Here is a 22,513-nt window from a genome sequence, read left to right as displayed (position 1 = left end):
TTCATAACAGTCGCAAAATTACAGTTAAGAAGTACTGAGGAGAGAATTTGATGGTTGGTGTCACCACAACATGAGGAACTGTATTAAAGGGTCACGGCATTAAGAAGGTTGGGAACCACTGCCCTAGAGCCTCATCCGAGTTACCTATACCCTCATCTTGGTCTTCCAGATGCTCTATTTTCTTAAACTTATATCTTGGAGGGGTTTTCTCTGAGACATGACCTCTTGTAGCTCAGTCTGGTCTTGAACTTTTGCTCCTGTTTTCCCTCCCTCATTCGTGGATTACAGGTATATGCCACCACACCCGCAGGCCCTTGCTGCTGCTATTGTTGTTTTAATATTTTTAATTTTTGAGATAGGGTCTCACTAAGTCCCACAGGCTATAATCTTAGGACGTTTCTGCTTTCGTGCGTGTGTGTCTTTGAGACAGGGTTGTGTGCATCTCAAGTTGGTCTTGAACTCACTATGTCACTGAAGGTGACCTTGAACTTGGGATCCTCCTGCTCCCACTGCTGAGATTACAAGCGTGCACCAGTGTGGGTTCCGTGGTGTGAAGTGCTGGAGACCGAGTCTGGTGCTTCGTGCACACCGAGCGGGCTTGCTACAGACTGCATATGTATCCCCAGCTGTGCTTGAACCTTGGTCCCCTTATATCAGCCACACAAGCAGCTGGGATTACAGGTGTGTACTACCATGGCCTCCATCCTACCTCTTAATGGGGTCTGATGCACATATAGGGTAGGTACCCCAATATACAGTGTGGAAGGTTGGCTTTCTGGAGTAGGGTTATGGGAAGGGGAAGCTCACACTCCGCCTCCAGCTGCCTCATATGCCTCCTCTTCCTTACATCCTCCCATCTCTCCTCTCTCCCTTTTTGTCCTGCCTGCCACAATCTCTGTCCTATTTCCCAGCCTTTTCTCCTTTCTCTTTCTTCCTCCTTTTATTTTTAAGTCCTCCTCCTCTTCTCTAGACCTCCCCACCCCCAATATCTCTGTTTCTCCTTTCCCCAGTGTGGAGAATCTAAGTATAGTGAGGAGGCCGTGGAAGAACAGTCAGCTCCTTGATGATGAAATAGCCAGAGCAGTGACCCAAGTGATAGGATCCCTCCACTTAGAAAGTAGAGTCAGCCAGGTCAGAAGTTCAAGGTCAACCTCAGCTACACACGATCTTCTGTTAAAAAAAAAGTATGCTATGTTATTCTTAGTGTTAGGGATGATACTTTGTTGGCAGAATTCTTGCCTGCCATGCACAAGTTCCATGGGAACCCATGCACTTACCCTGAATTCCAGACTTGACAATGTATGTAGTCAGAATGGGGTGGGGGTGCACACCTTGTAACCCCAGAATCTGGGAAGTATTAGGTGGTTGTCACTCTTGGCTAGAAAGAGAGTTCCAGGATAGATGAGACCCAGTCTAAAAAATGAAATAAAAAGAAAGAAAACAAACCACAATTCAGAAAATGCTTCCTCTTGCAACCCTTCCCACACATATATTCGACTGAAAAAGGAATTTAAAAGAACACAGGTGCTTTGTTGTTAAAGTTTACCAATTACAGATACAGAAGAACCTTGCCTTTAATTAAAAAAAGAGACAGAAGAGTCTCCACTTAACCATAGATGGGGGCAGAGCTCCTTCAAGCTGAAATTTATATAGTCTTTTAAGCAGACAACTTTTGAGGCACCAGCTGTATCTCCAATTAGTAGCCGCTTACCCATTTAACTTACAAAGGGAAACGAGATGTCACTTTCTTCTTTATTTATTTAGCATATGTGAGTACACTGTCTTCAGACACACCAGAGGGCATCAGATCCCATTACAGATGGTTGCAAGCCACCAAGTGGTTGCTGGAATTTGAACTCAGGACCTCTGGAAGAGCAATCAGTGCTCTTAACCACTGAGCCATCTCTCCAGCCTGAGACATCTCTTTCAAGAGAGCCGAATTCAGACAGAAAGTACCCCACCACTCAATCACTTCCCCCAACTTACAATTAGACGGCGACCACCAGAGGCCATCCGCTTAATGATATTTGTTGAAGCTCAGAAAATCAGGTAAAGCTATGTAAAAATGTATTTTGTTTCCCCCAATTCTTCTTGGCACCTGCTTTAAGTAATTCTAGTCCTCGAGAGGTGAGATCGGGAAGAGCAGATGTTCAAACCCATTCTCAGTTTCTTAGTGGGTTCAAGGACAGCCTGGGCTGCATGGGACCCTGGCTTAAAAAAAAAAATACAAAGCAAAACAAAGCAAAATGAAATTTAAAAAAAACAAAACTTTAATTGAATGAGGATGAAGAGGGACATTACGTCATCTTGGGAAGCCACAGTAAGCTTCTCATTGCCTTTGCTTAAGCCGCCCTGTGGCCCTCCCTATACTGCGCTTGTGAAGGGTCAGTACTGAGAGTGACAGCCCAGTGTACAGCCCCCACAGCTGTCAGGATGCAGATGCCTCTCAGACCCTGTGGGCCCTTCCCCAAAACATTTCTTGGGCAGGATTTGGGCCAAGCCACCTACTTGGATGGGTGGGCTGAACTCCCTCTCCTGACATCTGCGGGCGACTCCCCTCCTCTCCCTCCCGCCCTGAAACCTGATCCAGCTGAAAAGGCTGCTTGCCGGAAAACTTGGCGGCTCCCCAACTCTGGTGGCCGGTGCTAGGCTGCAGCCTCACAAGGTGCAGGCAGCAGTTGGGAAAGCAGGCTTCCCCGGGGCATGAGGCTGGCAGCGGGTGTGCAGGCTGGCAGTCTGGGGGACTCATCTTGAGTGGCTGCTCCGAGGCCCTCCCACATCTGGGAAGCTTGCCATGCTGCTGTGTATCCCGCAGGTGCTGTTGGCCTTGTCGCTTTCTATGCTGACAGTCCAGGGAGAAGGTAAGGAGTTTGGTGGGGGAGGAGAACAGCAAGTAGGATGGGGGGGTGCTTCAGTCCCAAAGGGCTGGAGGTAGAACAGTCTGGAGCCACAGGAAGGCTCTAGGAAGCTCAGCTGTCTCACTCAGTGCTGATGAGTAAGAAAGGGTTCTGAAGTGTGGGGTCAAACTAGGTGGTTTGAGGAGTTGAACCCAAGGTGAGCCTGCTGCTGAGAAGGGAGTAGAGTCTATGAGAAATAAGTAGCTAGATGCTGGAAGACGGTGGTTCCCATTCTCTTTGCCTTTGCCTTTCAGCTTATCAAATGGGAGCAGCTACGGATCTGTGAGCTTATTCAGTCCCCTTTTCTTCTTATAACCACAGCCCAGAGAGGGAGAATGACTCACTCACGGTCCCACAGCTTATCAGCTATGAGTGAGGACCAGGATGGCTCCAGTAACTTTTTCTTGCTTTTGTTGGTTTTGCAGCACGGGTCCTGTGGGCTTTCTCCTCCTCCAGGCTCCTCTAAGGCTCACCCCCAGTAATGTCCAACTTTCCTACCTGTTCTACTCAATCCTCTCACCGCCTCACAAACAGGGTGTTTGGCCACACAGGATCTGGCTTGTTCTATTGCAGACCACATTCAGCCCCACAGGAAGGGTCCTTCTCCACAGCTGGGTTACTGTGCAGCATCTTGGGAGACAATGCAAAGAATGCCCCCGAGGGGAGGGACTAATGTGAAGGCTAGAAATAGGATGCTCTTTTCTGAAAGCTGTCCTTGGGAGAGGCAGGGTTAGATGGGTGAAAGGGAAGTTGCCTGTGTTAAGTGCTTTGGGCTTTCTTGTTGTCCTCCCAGCCATGACCTTATTTTGAGGCCTGGCTGCATTCGCTGGGCACTTCCCAAACCTCCAAGAGTCCCCCAAAGCCCATCAGTCTCCCCCTTGAGTCTCAGGTTCTTGGCATGCTATTTACCCTCCTGAGCCTTGGGGATTCTCATCTGTATAATGGTCTTGCTAACTACTCTGGCTGAGATTGAAGCGGAAGACTCGCACAGACATTATTTCATCATTCCTAAGAAGGCTCTGGAGGATGGGGATACAGCTCTGCTGGTCGAGGCCTACCTAGCACGCATGCGCAAAAGCCCTGGCCCTCAATTCCCAGCACTGCATAAACCAGGAGTGGAGGTATAAGTCTGTAATCCCATCACTTGGAAGGTGAAAGCAGGGGGAATCAGAAGTTCAAGGTCTTCCTTGGTCACATGGCAAGTTCTAGGCTGTGTGAACTCTGTCTTGTCTGAAGAGCAAAACAAAATAAGATGAACTCAAAAATAGTCTCTTGTTTCCCATCTCTGTTTGCTCACCTCTGTCCTTCCAGACAGGAGAGAAGCCTATGGGGCAGGTAGATGACACACCAGAGGAGAGCCTGCAAGAATGCCTTAGCATCTGGTGACACACGTGGGGACAGAATAGGAGGACTCGGTATTGTTTAATACTGGCCAGCCTTGTTGGCTCCGAGTCTGTAAAGGACCAGTGCGCTCTGCACCCCACCTTCATGCTGTCTGGGTGCTGGCCCTCTGGGCTGTGCCCCCCCCCCACTGTATGATGGTTTTTGTTTTGTTTAATGAAATACAGACTGCTTCATGAGTTTGCATCTCATTCTTGTGCAGGGATCTTAGTAACTTCCATATCATCTCAGTCTTAGTGCCCACAATGCCCATGTGAGTGGGGCTGTCCCATGTCCCTCCTGCTTTCTGAGTTAGCGTCACTGTTTACCACTGGAAAACCAAGGAATCCTAAAACACCGTCAATGGCACAAGGGCCTGGAGCTAGGGTTTCTTTTCCTGTCTAAAATTACATTTCGTTTTATATTATGGTTGTTGTGTGTATGTGGCTACACATATGCCTTGTCGCGTATGTGGAGATCAGAGGACAAATTGCAGAAGTCTTCCCCCTTCTACCTTATAGATCTCCTAGACTGAACTTAGGCCGTGAGGCTTGGTGGCAGTGGCCTTTGCTCCCTGAGCCATTTCTCCTGACCAAAGGATGAAATTCTTTAACAGATTCTAAACTGGAGCAGGGGAAGAAGGACTCTGGCATCTGAGTTAAACCGCTTTTTTTTTCCCCAGGCAGCCGGAGGAGGGCCACTCAGGCCCGTGGCAACACCCAGCCTGCTCTGCTAAGGCTGTCAGACCACCTCCTGGCTAACTACAGGAAGGGAGTACGGCCTGTGCGGGACTGGAGGAAGCCAACCACTGTCTCCATTGATGTCATCATGTATGCCATCCTCAATGTGGTGAGCCGCCCTCCATCTGTTTGGAGGAAATCCGAGAAGCCATGTAGAGCCAAATGGCCAATGGGCAGTACAATGGCACCAAGAACCCTAGGACCTGTGGTCTGGCACCATGGCTGGGGACAGACTGAAGCTGTATCTGCACAGCTGCCCAAACCACAACCCTAGACCACCTGTGTGCACCTCCTGCATGTGACTATCCATGTATAATGGCAACTGTCTCCCCATATCATCTCTAGACCCTTAGTGCCTTACACGGGTCCCTGAGTGGGAGGTGTCACTAAATGGCAACAGTAGATAAAATGCCAACTAATAGATCAATTAGCCAGTCAATAACCAGAGTAGGGTGGGGTGCACTGCCTCAGCAGACGATGTGAAGCACCGCATGGCGACGGACAAAAGGCAACGGCAGAACTGTCAGCCCTCTGCCTTGCAGTGGGGAGGCCTGACTTTACAGGCTGCTAGGTCATATGCCCCCTCTACACACGCACAGGAGGGAATCATGGTGCTTAGAACACCTCTGCAGAGAATAGCTAAGGGTGGGGGTTGCTGTGCTGTAGCAGAAAGCAGACTTGGAATCAGATGGAGAAAGGGGAGTAATCACTTTTTCTATTCTGTAGTTTTGAGTCCCTTAATTTCATAGCATGGCACTCCATATGTGTGTGTGTGTATATATATATATATATATATATATATAAAGATAAAAGAAGGTAAGGTATCTATGTGCATACTATTAAGTATATATGATACATAATAACAACAGAAACTATACACGATTTGTACATCTCTAGGGTTTTGTTTTGCTGTGTTATTGAGACAGTTTTACCATATTCCCAGGCTGGCCTGAAGCTCACACTGTCTGACTCAGCCCTGCTGAGTGCTGGACTACAGGCATGTTCCACCTCACCTCCCTGTGTATCTTGGCAGTTGAAAAGAAATGATTGCGTTTCTCTCTGTGCCCATTTAACAGACCAGCTTCTCCAGGCTGGCCTGCAGCTTGAGTTCATCTCCTTCCCCGGTCCTGCCTTTCTGACAGATGAGATGCTCAGCACCAGCTTCTGTTTGGGCAGTGTGTGTGTGTATGTGTGTGTGTGTGTCTGTGTGAGATCACATGTTAGCCCCCTTTACTTTCACAGGATGAAAAGAACCAGGTTCTGACCACCTACATATGGTACCGGCAGGTGAGCAGACCAGCCCCCGACTTCCTGGGACACCCCCTCCTCAAGGAGTCAGGAATCTCAATAGCCACAGGGAAGGAAGGTGGTGAGCAGCTTCAGAGATACAGTAGTAGACAGATACAAGGTCTAGGAGTCTGAAAGGTCCCATCTCAGGGCCAGGGGAAGATGGGTGGGGCATCCTCCCAGCCCCCACCCCTGTTTTCTCAGGTGTTTGAAAGCATCCCAGACAAGTGCTGACTGGCTAACTTTGGAGGAAGGATGATTCCTGGCCTGAGACCTCACACCATAGTGACTTCACTTTCATGTGAACAGCTTCAACTTCTAGAAAGTTCTTCGTTCTATCGGAAGTTGGATGACAACCAAATTGAGCGATCAAAACAGCAAAAATCTATCCACTTAACCCTCAGGATTCTACTCTGTTGTCACTTGTCCAGTTAAGACAAGTGTAGGTCACACTAATATGCAGATGTTTCAGGTCTTGGCTGAGCTCTGGGGAGGGAGGTAAACTGGAGAGGCCTCACCTCAGAGATTGTGTTAGGCAAACACAGGTCTCAAATCTCTTTCTATGGCCATGACCATGTTCTATCAGCACCATATACTTATAGGAACACTGGTCCCTATTAGACAACTCCATTTCTGTATCACTGAAGGACCCCTTAATTCAGAACACACTCTGTTTCATGAGCAATGAGCCAAACAAGAACAGGCAGCTTCCTTATAAGAGGCTATAGCAGCCTGTGTTTTATAGATGCAGAAGACTGAGAGGTGTAGAGGTGGGGGCTCTTATTTACCATGAAGAGGTATGTGTCAACACCCAGGTTTCCTGCTAGAAGATGCCCAGCTACTGCCTGAGCAGAAGGGACAGAGGCCTGTCCAATTTGGTGACCCTCACCAAAGAGGGAGGGGACAGCTTTTGATGGTTTCTGCTTCTCCCACAGTTCTGGACGGATGAGTTTCTGCAGTGGGCTCCTGAGGACTTCGACAATGTCACCAAGTTGTCCATCCCCACAGACAGCATCTGGGTCCCTGACATCCTCATCAATGAGTTGTGAGTCCTTTTGTCAGAGCATAGCAGACTGGGAGGCTGCAGTTAGAGAAGCCAGGAGCAGAGTGACAATTTCTTCTCTTGATCAAGTTAGCATTTGTTCAAGCTCTCCTTTCTGCAACTCCCTCTTCTCTCTCTCTCTCTCTCTCTCTCTCTCTCTCTCTCTCTCTCTCTCTTTCTTTCGATTACCCTTTCTTTCTGTACTGTATGCTACAACCTTATGCTTTCTAGTCCCAGGGACTCCATCATAGGAACAGAAGCCAGTGAGTGATGTCATGTCACACTGAATTCTAAAAAGTTAATGGAGACAGCTGCATTCGTCAGAGGGGACGGTTACATGTTTTTGAAAGGAGCAAAATTCTAATGACAGCCAATGGTCACAGAAGAGATTGGGAGCCAAGGAACATGTTCAAACCTCCCAAGCCACATGTGTGCCTAACAGGCCACAGTTGGCACCTCTAGTATGAAGTGGGTGCCATTAGCTTTTGTTCTCAGCAGCCCAGCATGCTCCCATTGCCTTCAGCCAGCTGACTTTCTCTCCATTCTGCAAGTTCATCCAGGGTCCACCAACTGGACATCTGAATTCAAAGGCAAAGAAAATACATGGGGGAAATACAGATAGAATGGGGAAAGTAGGCTGGGGATGTGATCCAGTTGGTAGGGTATTTGCACAGCATACTTAATGTTTGGGTCCCATGTCTAAACCCAGTGTGGTGGTAACATGCCTATCATCTTAGCACTTGGGAGATGGAGGGAGGCAAGAGTATTAGAAGTTCAAGACCATTCTTGACTACATAGAAGGTTCAAGACCAGCCTAGACTACATGAGACCTTTTCTCAAAACACTACTACTACTATTACTACTGCTACTACTACCACCACCACTACTACTAAATAAATAATAATGGAGGTGCCAGAAGGATTCATGCAGTGCCAACTTCTCTGCCCAACTCCATGACAATTCCCTAAAGAAGGCCATTGATTTTGACTCACCTTTGAATGCCCCACATAGCACAGGTGGCAAATGTTCTAGAAATTTCTTTCTGCCCTTATCTTAGCCTCATATCTTTCAGTCTACCCCAAAGAAGGCCAAAGGCCAGGCCCTGGGCTCAGCCTACCTCATGCCTTAGGGTCCAGGCTCAGTAAAGACAAATGGGCTGAATTCTTGTTGGATTTTCCTAGGCTCCTCTACTCCTTGTGAGCACTATGCTCTTCCCTCGAGATATGACTGCTCTCATCTGGGGGCTTTTTAGAGATGGGAAGCAAAGCAAAAAGCAGAGTCAGAATGGAACATAGGATTCTCCTATCAAACCACTGGCTATTCTGGGAGCTAGCTCTACTCTGGTGTGGGCTGGTGTTCCAGGCTGGAGACAACCCATGGGTTCCTTCTCTGCCTTTGAGAGCTAAGTCGCTAAGGGAGTTAAAAGATGAAACGTTCCTTATTGTTTGGAGCACAGCCGCCATAATAGTGGGTCCGAGAGCTAAGACTGATAATATGGGAGAATTAAGGCCAGACAAAATATGCAGATCATCTCATTCTCCAGATCCTCCCTCAGTCTCTTTCCCCACTGAGCTACTCAAATCTTTAGCCTTCCATGATGAGGGTCTGCCTCTTCAGCCCACACATCGATCCCTCTCCCCTGACCAGTGTGGACGTGGGGAAGTCTCCGAGCATCCCTTACGTGTATGTGCATCATCGAGGTGAAGTCCAGAACTACAAGCCCCTACAAGTGGTGACCGCCTGTAGCCTTGACATCTATAACTTCCCCTTCGATGTGCAGAACTGCTCTCTGACCTTCACCAGCTGGCTGCATACCAGTGAGTATGTGGGCTTGTGGGTGGTGCAGAGGTCGGGGCTCACAGGGGCTGGGGCCAGGATGCATCCTCTCTTAATCAAGGGTATTTCTCTTCCTGCTCCTCCCCTTACCCCTCTTTCATTTGTCTGGTTCCTTTGTGGTTCCGGGGATCTAACCTAAGACCTCGCATATGCTAGGCAAACACTAGATTCTGCCACTGCTCCTTTTAATGTCAATGAGCCTCTATTTCCTCTTCCTCCAGCTGGACCCAGCAGTGCTGTCCTCACCACCTCTCCTGGTTGTTTCAAGGATTAATGAGGTGGTGTGAATCGGCTCCAAGGCACTCAGCAAGGGACAATTCTTACCTAGTATCTCACAGAAGATCTGACAGGAAGGGCGTCTTAGACCCACCTACTCCTCTTTCAGCCCAGGGTCAAGCCACCCCAACCCCCTGCCCAGGTGTCCTCATTCCCTTCCCACCCCACCCCCCACCCCCATGCACCACCCCTACTGTGGTTCATACTCCCCAAGGCAGCCTGTGAGTTCTTATTAAAATGCAAATTTGATCATGTCATTTAAAGCCCTCAGTGGCTTCCCAGCAGTCCTGGGACCCAATCCAAATCTTTGACCTGGTCCTGCCCACAGTGTTCCACAGCAGCTTCATCTGGTGTGTGCCAGCCCAGCTGCCTTCCTCTGGACTTCAAGAGGTCCAGCCAGGCTTTGTTTTTTTTTTTGTTTTTTTTTTTTTAATCACAGGCTGTTTCCCCTCCTAGGCTACCTACCTCTCTTCCTTCTCCAGCTCCCAGAACCCCAGCCACACAGCCTGGTCCACCTCTCCAGTCACCTGATTATGCCGCAGGGCTCATCAGCTCCTGGAAGGACTGTCGGTGGCTTCCTAGACTAGCTGTCCCTCATGCAGCCGTTAAAATCCCTAGGTTTTCTTACAAACTTGCCGATTCTTGTTCAGTACGTGTCTACCTTTCTCAAGGATATAATTTCAGAGCAAATGGAATGAGGTTTCTGGTTCACTGTTAGACTCTCCAGCAGTGTCTGGTGCTGAGAATTTTTACTGAGGAATACCAGGTACTCAGTGGAGGGTTGGGAAAGGCACACTGCCAGACTCTAAGACTGCAGCAAGACAATCCTTCCTTCTCTGACCCACTTGTTACATTAAACTCCAATTATGGGGTCTGGGAAGATAGTTCAGCAGTTAAGAGCACTTGTCGCTCTTCCAGAGGACCCAGGTTCAGTTCCCACATGATAGTTTGCAACCGACTGTCACTCTAGTTCCATAGGATATAATAATGCCATCTGGCCTCCACAGGCACTGCGCACACACAGTACACAAACAAACATGCAAGCAAAACACTCATATGTACATATACTGTATACTTGAAAGAATACACCATGACACGATAGTCTCCCAGTTCCTTCTCTCTGCATTTCCATCCACATACATGTGCATATACACGCATGTGTACTACCTATAGAGAGCATATATTGCATACACTAGCATGCACTGCTACTTGAATGTTTTTTAAATATAACCAACAATGAATCTGTGACCTTTTCCTAAGTTAGTATGTATAAGATCTTCCTCATAAATTTTAACTGCAATAGACTCAAGTAGGTGTATCATTGGACACCTGGTATTTTATTCACCAATATAGAGCTTTTCCTTTATTTTCTTTGATGCATGTATGTGTGTGTGTGTGCATGCACATGCGTGTACATGTGTATACACATGGTGCTCATAATATATGTGGGGATCAGAGATCAGCCCAGGGTGTCTTCCTCAGCTGTTTTTCGTCTTGTCTTTTTAGGGAGGATTTCTCACTTTTCCCTGTACTTGCCCATGAGGCTGGGCTGGCTGGCCATGAGCCTGAGGGATTCCATTGTCTTTACCTCTCCAGAGCTGGAAGGACAAGTGTGCTCCGCCACACCCAGATTTCTTATGTAGCTTCTGGGAATCAAACTGAGGTCTCATGCTTGAACAGCAAAAACTTCACTCACTGAGCCATTTTCTCAGCCCATCTTCTACTTAATTTTTTAAAAAATTTATCTATTTTACTTTTTATGTATGAAAGTTTTGCTTGCATGTATATACCTGCACCCTGTGTGTTCCTGGTCTCCATGGAGATCGGAAAAGGACAATGGATGCTCTGGAACTGGAGTTGCACATAGTTGTGAGCTTCTATGTAGGTGTACAGAACCAAACCCAGGTCCTGTGGAAGAGCAGCAAGTGCTCTTAACTGTTGAACTGTTTCTCTACTGGCCATTCCAACCTTCAGTTTTTGGTTTTGAACTCAAATACATGAGTTCAGACTGGCCTCCTAGACATCCTCTTGGCTCTGTCTCCCATGTACTGAGATTATAGGCATGTGCCAATAATCCTGGCAGGAGAGTTAGATCTTCTTCAGTATTTTGGTTCAGTGGGCATTGTTGTGTTTCCTGGTAGATAAACAGACAGACAGACAGATGATAGATAGATAGACAGACAGACAGACATAGAAGAATTTCTTTTATTTTCTTAATTCTTTAAAGACAGATAGTTGTTCCATGAAGGCAGAAGAAAGAAAATCATGATGTTTTATTCATTTTCTAGATGCGAAACTCTAACAAAGAAACATAGAAGGCTGTTTGGAAGGTCTGTGTAAGCAAGTGAGAGACAGAGACAGAGACGAGACAGAGACAGCTTTCTGACAGAGCTTCCTCGGCTCTTTGCATTGGGCTCTCACTATAGGCTGGTGAGATAGACAAAGTGTGTCCTATCGCCCCCTGAATGGCTGAGAAAACCAGGGCTGAGCCTTAAGGGCAGAGGTCTGGAGTCTAGAGATCTGACAATAGGACTCCGTGGGTATTGTCCACCTTACACCCCACCTTCTATGCTCAAAGATTCTATGCAATTCCAAAGCTTTTTTTTTTTTTTTGGCCTTTTGTCTTCCCTTTCAGTCCAGGACATCAACATTTCCCTGTGGCGATCACCAGAAGAAGTGAGGTCGGACAAGAGTGTCTTCATGAACCAGGGCGAGTGGGAGTTGCTGGGGGTGTTCACACAGTTCAAGGAGTTCAGTATAGAAACCAATAACAGCTATGCTGAGATGAAGTTCTACGTGAGTGGGCGTGGCTGTGGATGGATTGGGGACAAGAACGCTTAGACCTCCACATTGGGTAGCATGACAAGGCAAGCTGGGAAGGGCGTTGTCGCCCCTTTGCCAACTTCAGGTCCACACACACTCCATGCAACTTCAGCAAGGGAGATGGGAACTCAACTGAAGCATCCCTTATTGATCCTCAACTGCCACAAGCCTGGTGCCAGAGGCAGAATATGGGTCTGTCATTCTCTTTCCCCAAGCAACCCAGGCCGGAAGTTCTGTAAGAAAAGGGTCTGGGTATGGGGTTGGTGGTTCCTGGGTTCCTGTCTGCCCAACATCCCCCAAGCTTCTATCCTGGTTCAGGTGGTCATCCGCCGGAGGCCTTTATTCTACGCAGTCAGCCTCTTGCTGCCCAGTATCTTCCTCATGGTTGTGGACATTGTGGGCTTTTGTCTGCCCCCGGACAGTGGTGAGAGAGTCTCTTTCAAGATCACACTCCTTCTGGGATACTCAGTTTTTCTCATCATCGTATCAGACACACTGCCTGCAACGGCCATCGGCACTCCCCTCATTGGTAAGGCCTCCCTGAGGGAAGAGTTCACTGTGACAGACTGAGGGAAGAGTTCACTGTGACAGACTGAGGGAAAAGTTCTGTCACTATGACAGACTAAGGAAAGAGTCCACTGTGACAGACTGAGGAAGGAGTTTACTGTGACAGACTGAGGGAAGAGTTCACTGAGACAGACTGAGGGAAAAGTTCACTGTGACAGACTGAGGGAAGAGTTCACTGTGACAGGCTGAGGGAAGAGTTCACTGAGACAGACTGAGGGAAATGTTCACTGTGACAGACTGAGGGAAGAGTTCACTGTGAGAGACTGAGGGAAGAGTTCACTGTGACAGACTGAGGGAAATGTTCACTGTGAGAGACTGAGGGAAGAGTTCACTGTGACAGACTGAGGGAAATGTTCACTGTGACAGACTGAGGGAAGAGTTCACTGTGACAGACTGAGGGAAGAGTTCACTGTGATAGATACCTGCCCTACTCCCTTCCATGCTTAGGAAGTCTCTTTCTCTGGCTCAGGTGTCTACTTTGTAGTGTGCATGGCTCTGCTGGTGATAAGCCTCGCTGAAACCATCTTCATTGTGCGGCTGGTGCATAAGCAGGACCTACAGCGGCCAGTACCTGACTGGCTGAGGCACCTGGTCCTAGACAGAATAGCCTGGCTGCTCTGCCTCGGGGAGCAGCCCATGGCCTATAGGCCCCCAGCCAGCTTCCAAGCCAACAAGACTGATGACTGCTCAGGTGAGAGAGCATAGGGACAGATTCATACATAGAATCTGGAGTAGGGATACTGAATAGGATGTGGGAGCTGCATACAGGATGGAAACAGAAGGATGCTTCAACCAATCAGTCAGACTGGAACCTTGCATCCCTTTCTACATTTCATTAAAGACGGGGTCTTATTATGTAGCCCTAGCTAACCTGGAACTCTCTATGTAGACCAGGCTGGCTTTCGAAGAGATGGGATTAAAGGTGTGCACTGCCAGGCCCAGCCAGGCTCTTTTGCTTTGTTTTCAAACCCTTCATTAGCTTAAGGTGGGATATGGGCAGAGACGGACTCAGGGGAGCTGGGTATAGTGGCACACACCTTTACTTTGGGGAGACACAAGCAGGTATATCTCCGTCAGTTTGATGCTATCCTTGGCTACATAGTTTCAGAGCAGCCAGCAGTACATAGTGAGATCCTGTCTCAAAAGAGAAAAAGAAGAAGGTAGCGTGCAGTTGAGGCAGACCTCCATAACACTCCCCAACCCCCACAGCACCAGGGCACCCCACCACCCTCCTCTCAAACCCAGGCTCTGTTCTTCCAGCCATGGGAAACCACTGCAGCCATGTTGGAGGACCTCAGGACTTGGAGAAGACCCCAAGGGGCAGGGGTAGCCCTCTTCCACCACCAAGGGAGGCCTCACTGGCTGTGCGTGGCCTCTTGCAAGAGCTGTCCTCCATCCGCCACTTCCTGGAGAAGCGGGATGAGATGCGGGAGGTGGCAAAGGACTGGCTGCGAGTGGGATACGTGCTGGACAGGCTGCTGTTCCGCGTCTACCTGCTGGCTGTGCTGGCCTACAGCATCACCCTGGTCACGCTCTGGTCCGTTTGGCGTTATTCTTGAGTGGGTACAGCCTGGCAGGGAGGGGGTATGGGGCTGGTTAAGATAAGGATGGAGGAGTCTCCCCCCCCCCCAGGCCCTGCATCCTGTTTCCAACACCAATTCATCTGAGCAACCCCAGTCCCCTTGTCCCCTAAACTTAGTGCTGGAGACCCAGGTTGTCTCCCAGAGTTCCCTATCATGGCTTTAAAACATGATGTCTTAGATCAAGAGACTCCAAGAACCCTCTAACTTTACTTACTAAGGAATCAAGCCCTGGTCTCCTTGCCAGTACTTCTGTGATTATAGCCCTTGAAACTGTTCATTTCCAAAGTTTTTTTTTTTTATCCCTAATCAAATCCTCTTGCATATGTGCCTAAGATGTGTGCATCTATTTTATCCAGCTCCCAATGGCTCCTACTTCAGCCCACCTGTGGGTGCTTCCCTAGCACTTAGCTTCATTCGCCAGTGGGGGCAGGGATAATAAAATGCTATGGTGTCTTGTTCTCTATCTGTGACCCTTTGTATTCAGCGTTGGGAAAAGGATGGAGGACGCAATTGCTTGTAGTTAACGTTGAGTGATGCTTCCTGGACCAGGGAACTAGGAGATGGCACTATGATCATGATGGAGGAAGAGTAGGAGGTGGATCACAGTTTGAAGGTCAAGACTGTGTATTTATCAGATGAGAGGGGAGAGGAAGGCTTTCTGCGACCCACTGGGAAAATGCTGGAAGGATTCGAGTGAGCCAACTATTCTGAATTTATTGGCTCTAGGGGAAGCAGGAAGCAAGCTTCCCCTGAAAGGAAGACAAGCTTCAGGACCATGGCTAGCACCCACTGGTTTAGTGCTTAGGCGACATGGAGGATGCCAGGCTTTAATTGATGGTCCTTCTCTGAGAACTTTTACTAACCAGTGTGTGATGCCCTTAACCAAAAAGCAGGGCTTGGAGGAAGGCAGAGTTAGACTTATGCTTTTGCATGTAACATATCCTGACCACTAATCCTAGATGTCAGACCTTAAGACATGCTAAGGAAGGTCCCCAACTCCACTCCACCCACCTAACAGGAAGGTCCCCAACTCCAGTCTACCCACCTAACAGTCATCTGGGGAAAGAAATATTCCATCTTTGTCTCGAGTGTATGAGGAGGGTTCCTCTGGCATTTTATCTTGTTCCTATCTTATTCCTCTCCCTGTGTCAAGTTGCTTGTCACTCAAAGTGAAGCACAGGTAGAGGGGACTAGATAGACGACAACCAGGCTAAAGGGACAGGACCCACCAAAAATGTCTCATATGAGACCAAATCATTCCAATACCTCCTAAACCACTGCAGGGCAGCCAACAATAAAAGAGTCAATTCAGACACTTGGAATGATACACTCTTACATCCCCACCCCCACCCCACACACACAACATTGCAGTTTCCGTTTATAAAACCATATGGGAGACTGGGCAGCGGGCAGAACCCTGGAGCATTGGGTTTGTCACATTTGAATGACTCTAAGGCTGAATAATGGGTTCCCCTAGTTTATTTTTTCTTAGCTGCCTCTTGTCCCAGGATCCCTAGTGTACAGAAAGAACTTCTAGATTCTCACTTAGCTGCTAGCTTCTCAAGTGAGCTGAGACTGAAGTCTCATGGCCACCTCTACTCCAAACACTTTTGAGATGACTTCAGAATTTCACATTCATTTTGTTTTGTCTGTGTGGGAATCAGGGTCTGTTAGCAAACCAGAGAGAGCAGGACATGGAGTTGCCTTTGGCTGAGCAAGATTGGGCAAGAGGTGGGGAAAGTTCCCTTTGTTCAGAATAGGCCCTGCAGTCCCTCACTTGGAACCTAAAGCTGCCCTACCTACTAGACTGCTGGGCATAGTTACACACTATCAGACGGGTCTCATGTCCCAGGCCACAAGGATAGAAAGATGGACAGTCAATGCACCACTGGCCATTAAGTGGGTGGCTATTGACAAAGTGTTCAAACAGAAACCTCGTAAGACACTCATCAGCCTATCGATTCCCCATCTCCCCCTTCTCGCCCTTCATTTGCAATCAATGGGGCGACAGAGCCCAGCATTGAGGCGGCCAATTAACCACCTCAGGAATGAGCTGCCGAGTGTAACATCCTCTGGTTCAGCGGCCACATCCAATAGGAGCATTGATCTGGCATCTGGGCCATGCTTCCCAGGGATGGGAAACTGAGGCCCCAGTACTAGAGTGCAGCAACTTCTACTTATGAATGCAACCCTTGGACTAGAGGGGTGTCTGTCTGGGAACACCTCCAGTCACTTGCTTGCCTCCTCCCTTTCATAACCAAAGCTTAGGCTGAGGCAGTCCAAACAGGCTAGGCTGGGCCTCCAATCCCCACTATGTCAATTAAAGAGACAAGTAAAGCCAGGAACGGTGCTTTACATCTTTACTCCCAGCACTTGCCAGGCTGAGGCATGGGGATTACTGTTAGTTGAAGCTCAGCCTGGCATACAAAATGGGATTCAGGTCAGCCTGTGTTACAGTGAGATCCCGTTGGGAGAGGGTGGTGAAGTTTAATGCTGCATAGAGTTGTGCGATGTAGCTATGTATCGGGATAAATCAATAAAATTGTACAATGACCCCAAGTTCATGTTTGGACTACTGACATGAGCTTTAGGATTAAATGACTCCTACTTTTGGAATGAATAATTAATCAGACTTGGTCTAGATAAAGATGGGCCTACTCCAGCCCGTCAGCGTCTCATCTGCAAGGTGGTCTCGAGAAATCTTTGCCTTGAGGGGTCAAGGTGGCCAGAAGACAATGACGTGTACCCCGGAGTTGTCCTCATCTGGGGAGCAGGCAGTCTGAAGTATGCATAAGACAAGTTAGTCAGACACTCCTTGAGTGTTGATCATTCAGACCCACAGAGGAGAGCACCAGGCTTTAGGTAAAGAAGACACAGTAACTAACGGGAAGTAACTGATCTGCTTCCGGTTAGCTGTGGGGAACTAAAGCCTTACAGTGCCCTCCAGCTAATACGGGCCTGCTTTAGTCGACAGGGCCCCACTGCATCTGATTCCGTCCCAGGCAAAGAGACAGACGGTGGGTCTCCATGTCCCCCCACCCAAGTGCTCCTCAGCCTATCCTCACCCACCCTGCTTCGATCAGTCTCCCCAAACCTCCATAAGTGAGCATGCGTTGCAGCGTGAGCCTCGGTGCTCCTCAAGTCTGCAGCTGATGCTGTGAAGTGATTGCCCCTGGTTGCCAGGAGGGAAGCTGCCTTTGCTCCCGAGGCTGGCCACCTGCGCTCGGCGGCCTCAAAGGCATGCCCTGGAGTGGACACCTGGCAGCTTTGTGGAGCGCTGGCACAGGGAGGCTGAGTTCAGCAGCCAGTGCTGGAGACGCCGAGTTCCCCCAGCCTAGCTCAGAGGAAAAAGTTTCCTGGTTGATGAAGGTGGGGGGGGGAGTACAGCCCAGTGTTCGCCAGCCAGATTCTCCTCCCTCCCCCTCCTCCCCCAGCCTCTGAATCAATACATTCTGAATCTAATCTAATAACAGAGATTTAACGAGGGGATAATGCGCGTGGAGCCGCCAGGCGCTTTGTCTCCTCTTTCAGGAGGCAGCTGGGGCCCATTATCTGGGGACAATGCCCCATGCTAATCACTCTCTCTGCCTCCCTCTGTATGTTTGGGGGAGGGGGATGCTGGGCAAGAAGGGGCAGCTCCCGTGACTGCACTGGAGACAGGAGGATAAAGTCAGACTGGTCCAACCCACCTGGCACAATTGCTTTGGCCTAACACCAACTCCTTGGCCTTCTCCTCTTAGCCACAGGGGGTGCCCTGACCTTTGAGGGGTCGAGGGTGCCCCCACTAAGGCATGCGCACAGCTACCACTAAGTATCAGCTGGGAGTTGGATGCCGGTTTTTTTTTTTTTTTTTTTTTTTTTTTTGCTTTCTGTCTTTTCATTTTACTAATGTAGTCCTCTATAATTTAAGCTATTCCACAGAGGCTTGTGATGGCTAGCCCCGAGTGTCATGGTTAGAATATAACAGTACCTCATCTTAAAATAGAAGCCTGGCTCTTCAATCTCCTCTCTCTGACTATGTCTGCATCTCTGCCCCCCTGCATTGCACCCCATTTCCCTCTGGAAGTATGAAGGTTAGACTGGAGGAAGAACTTCCTGGCAAGGCCAATGCTAACAATGGATACTAAATCAGGAGTCCGGAAAGAATGAATAACCTTGTATTTCCTAGAAGGCTTTCAAAAGGAGACCTCTAGCTCTGTAGCTTGGGAGGGGGCTGCTGGGGAGGACTGATCTGCCTCAATGAGCTACTGGAGCTTTTAGGAGGAGGGAGTCCAGGGCTATACTTGGACATCCTACTGCTTTCTGGAACATGTTTACTGTTGTGGAGTGTCAGACCCCAAGTACAAAATCTGTCCCCATCCTACTGTCTATAAAGTGGGGACCCACACAGTCCACGAATCTTAGGTACTAGAGGTTCTGAGATCTCAGTGAAGAAATATTCAGGCTATCTGCAAGGTTCCAGTAGAGACATCTAGCATTGTGCTGGTTCTTGAGCACCCAGGGAACCATTCAGAACTGATTCTGGTAAATGGTGGCTGGACACCTTCACTCTGTGAAGGGCAGGCAGAGCCAACGACCTAGGCGCTCACCTTAAGGCCATGCCATGCTGTATTCAGACACCCGAGTCCTTTCTGTCCTTCCGCTATCTCTCACACTCACCCCATCCCCTCAGATTCTTAACAGACTTCCTTTTTAAAACTTCAGCCTCAAGTTCCTGCTCTGGCGGTGTGAGAGCCATGGGCATTCTAGGATCACATTCTGAGCCGGGCCAAGTCTTCCATGCACCCCTACCCCCGTGTCCCTTTGTATGAGCACCAAACCCACAGAAGAAAGAACTTCGTGAGTGTGACACTTGGGACTACAGAAACTCTGGAACTCACTTCCCTCAGCTAGAAAAAAACTTTCCTCCTGCTAAAGTTTCAGAAAGAAATATTCAGCAAGATGCTAATGCTAATATGTGGCTAAGGCAATCACATCCTGATTTCTAGATTCTGTCCACCAGGTGGCAGCAAAGCCCAGAAGTTTTATGGCAAGTCAGGCACAAAGCCTCTTACTGCCCCTTTCCTGCTGTGCCTTCCAGATAAACATCCCCATCCCTCCACTAGTGGTGTCTGCAGCCCCCTTCCTTCAAGGACAGCCCTGTCTTTTGGGCCAGGAATAAAGGACAGCTTTCCTGAGCTCCAGGTATTGAGGCAGATGCAGCCCCACGACACACAGCAGTGCCCACACCTAGCCCGTGCTCTGAGGCTCCTGCCTAGGTTCTGGCAGGATCACATACTCATCTTCTCACAAAGCTGGCTCCTCTAACTCTCCCCCTATCAACACATGTGATGAAGATGTGGGTGTGGGACACTCTCCCAGAGCTCTCTCAACACAAGCCTTCAGAGGACTTTGTTTCTCTTCCCTGCTCAACTCCAGCCCATGTTACTTGGTATCACTCTTCACCATCCCAGGGAAAGAAGGGCCAGAGGGGAATACAAGTGCTGGGAATATATCAGTGGGTGGACAGACATGGTAAATGCCTGAGGGACACTCATTTACTCTAGGTTTGGCTTAGGAAGGACAGGAACAAATGGCTGTTCTGAGCAGAGCTTTTAAGGATCCCCTCTTTTAGATATCAGGACAGCATAGACAATGTCCACACTGTGGTTACTGCCACACCCACTAATCCTGCCTCCCCTCTCCCACCCCACCTCGGCAAATCATCAGCCTAATTTTCCCAGTACACTTGCCCTGTGGTCAGTCCTTGTGAACTCAAGTTCCCCCCCAAAAAGCCACATTTGTGATGAAGGTTTTGAATATTAATTGACTGGTTAGAACATCCGTGGCTGTGGAGATTTGGCATGTTGCAGATCCGGAGCTAAAATTACCATGGCTATCTTTAGTGCTTATTAATAGCCATTGATCAGCCATGTCTGTATATAGCCTGACATCCTTTTGATTATCAGGTAAAATGTTTAGAGGGAAACTTTAACATACCCTGGGTGAGCTTCCATTAACCAATAATGTTAAGTGTAATTTCAGGTCACACAGTACCTTAGCTCTATAGCAGGGACTTCCCTGCTGTCCTGTGCAATGTGTAGTTTTTGCTACCCCACCTGAAGCTTCTGCTACCAGCCCCCACCCAGATTCCCTTGGATCCACAGGTAACTCCCTCCCCCCACATACACTAGTCAATCGTAAAATGTCTTTGCTAACTCAATGACTGGGCACTTTTAAACCTCCCCTGCCACCCCAGGCAGAATCAGTGGCCATTGGCCACTCCAACTCACATGGCTGGTTAGCTTTATCTCCTGCTGCTACTGCCTACTTCTTACCCCCCCCCCCCCCATTCTCCTGGTTCCTCTGTGTCCCTCCAGGGCAACTCTAAGTGTCTTCCATTCTTAGTCATTGGTTGCTGGTATCTTTATTGGTTGATCAAGAACCAATTGGGGAAGAGGACCTTAATATTGGACCCGCCCTCTACGTACTGTAACCCACCTACCTGCTACTGCACAGAGTAGCTGGTAAATGAACTAACTGGCATTTGTTCTATGACTGGAACGATTTCCACAGCGAAGCATGGCATTCAGGACAACTAGAATCCATATATGCTCGCCATGGTCTCCCATATTTGGCTCAGAATAAGCCATCTGTCTCCCCTGGAATGAGAACTGGTTTTTTTTTTTTTTTTTTTTTTTTTTTTTTTTTTTTTTTTTTTTTTTTGGGGGGGGGGGGGAGAGTAATTTTTGTTTGTTGTCAACTTTCTGGAGGACAGAAGTCCAAAATGGAGCCACAGAGCTTAGTGTCTTCTAGAAGATCTAGGAGAGAATCTGTCTCCTTTTCTTTCCTTTTCCAGATTTGGACCCCCTGGACTGACTGTGGGGAGTTTCTTTCCCACGTCCAAAGCCATGTTCAAAATGTTTCAGCTCAGCTTGGGAGTTATATTCACCTCCCTACCACTTCTTCGCCCTCTTCCTCAGTTCTTTCGTTCCTGAGTTTTATCTTTGCGCAAAAGATGGGGTCTCCATTCCGCGCAGGCGCATGTTTTAGCAGGGGAACATGTACATGTGTAGGCAGGTACCCAAAGAGGTTGGAGTTCTCAGATGCCCCTGGTGAAGTTGCAGGCCATGGAGAGCTGCCAGATATGTGTGCTGGGAACCAAACTCAGGTTCACGGGGATAGACAAAAGTGCTTTTAACTATTGAGCCCTCTCTCTAGTCTCAAGACATCATCCGGGTTTTCCCTGTGTGTGTGTGTGTGTGCATATGCATGTGTGTGTGTATGTGTGTGTGTATGGGGGGCTGTCACAGGTCAAATGACTCAGCAGAACTCAGAGACTGGTGACCCCCCAGATCCTAGGCAGGAGGGACTGACTCTAGAGCAGGAAGCTGTCCCATTGAGCTGCTTGGGGGCTACCACTCACAGGAAGGACAGGGTTTGGACAGCTTCCTCTGTCTTCTCTGAGAGATGATCTCCAAGGTGGAGTGGGGGATAATGTGTGGTTTGATGAGGAAAGACTCTCCCGATGGGGCTGAAAGTTGACTCCGTGGCACTAGACTGACAAGAGAACTTTAATAAGCTGTTGTCTTACTATGTGGGGCATGATGGTACATAAACCAGCATGGAGGTCCTCTATAGTGTCTGAATGTAATCTGGGCTCCTTATCATACTGTATTGGCCAGTTTTGTGTATAACTATCTATCTATCTCTATCTATCTATCTATCATCTATCTATCTATCTATCTATCTATCTATCTACCTACCTACCTACCTACCTACCTACCTACCTACCTACCTACCTACCCACCTTCCTATCTATCCATCCATCCATCCATCTATCTATCTATCTATCTATCTATCTATCTATCTATCTATCTATCTATCCACATGCATGTTCACATGCATATACGCATGCACATACATATTGTGTTCCATAGTACACATGTAGAGGTCGAAGAACCTCTGGGAGTCAGTTCTTCCTCCACTGTGTGAGTCCAAAAGACTGAGCTTGGGTTATCAGGGCCAAGGGCAAGTCCACCAATCCACTGGGTCATCATGGTGGCACCACATGATGTCCTTGAAGTATATTTTTTCCCTAAT

The 22,513-nt window shown here is 48.4% G+C and overlaps 1 protein-coding gene across 2 annotated transcripts; it reads left to right on the top strand.

The window, feature by feature from the left end:
- Positions 1 to 2,794: 2,794 nt before the first annotated feature.
- On the top strand, positions 2,795 to 14,407 carry HTR3A (5-hydroxytryptamine receptor 3A; the record flags this gene model as incomplete). Of its 2 annotated transcripts, none has more annotated exons than XM_080930331.1 (9): positions 2,795 to 2,861; positions 4,960 to 5,126; positions 6,260 to 6,304; positions 7,240 to 7,349; positions 8,994 to 9,163; positions 12,094 to 12,254; positions 12,600 to 12,810; positions 13,318 to 13,539; positions 14,109 to 14,407. In XM_080930331.1, the coding sequence occupies 9 exons, from the start codon at positions 2,795 to 2,797 to the stop codon at positions 14,405 to 14,407; spliced, it is 1,452 nt and encodes a 483-aa protein (XP_080786457.1). The 2 variants fall into 2 exon arrangements, with proteins under 2 accessions (XP_080786457.1, XP_080786456.1); XM_080930330.1 differs by having other exon boundaries at positions 14,094 to 14,407.
- Between the last annotated feature and the right edge of the window lie 8,106 nt (positions 14,408 to 22,513).

The sequence above is a fragment of the Micromys minutus genome (genome assembly GCF_963924665.1).
Source record: "Micromys minutus genome assembly, chromosome: 16".
NCBI classification, from domain to species: domain Eukaryota; kingdom Metazoa; phylum Chordata; class Mammalia; order Rodentia; family Muridae; genus Micromys; species Micromys minutus.
Note: the sequence above shows the minus strand (reverse complement) of the source record. Positions and strands in the feature narration are given on the sequence as shown.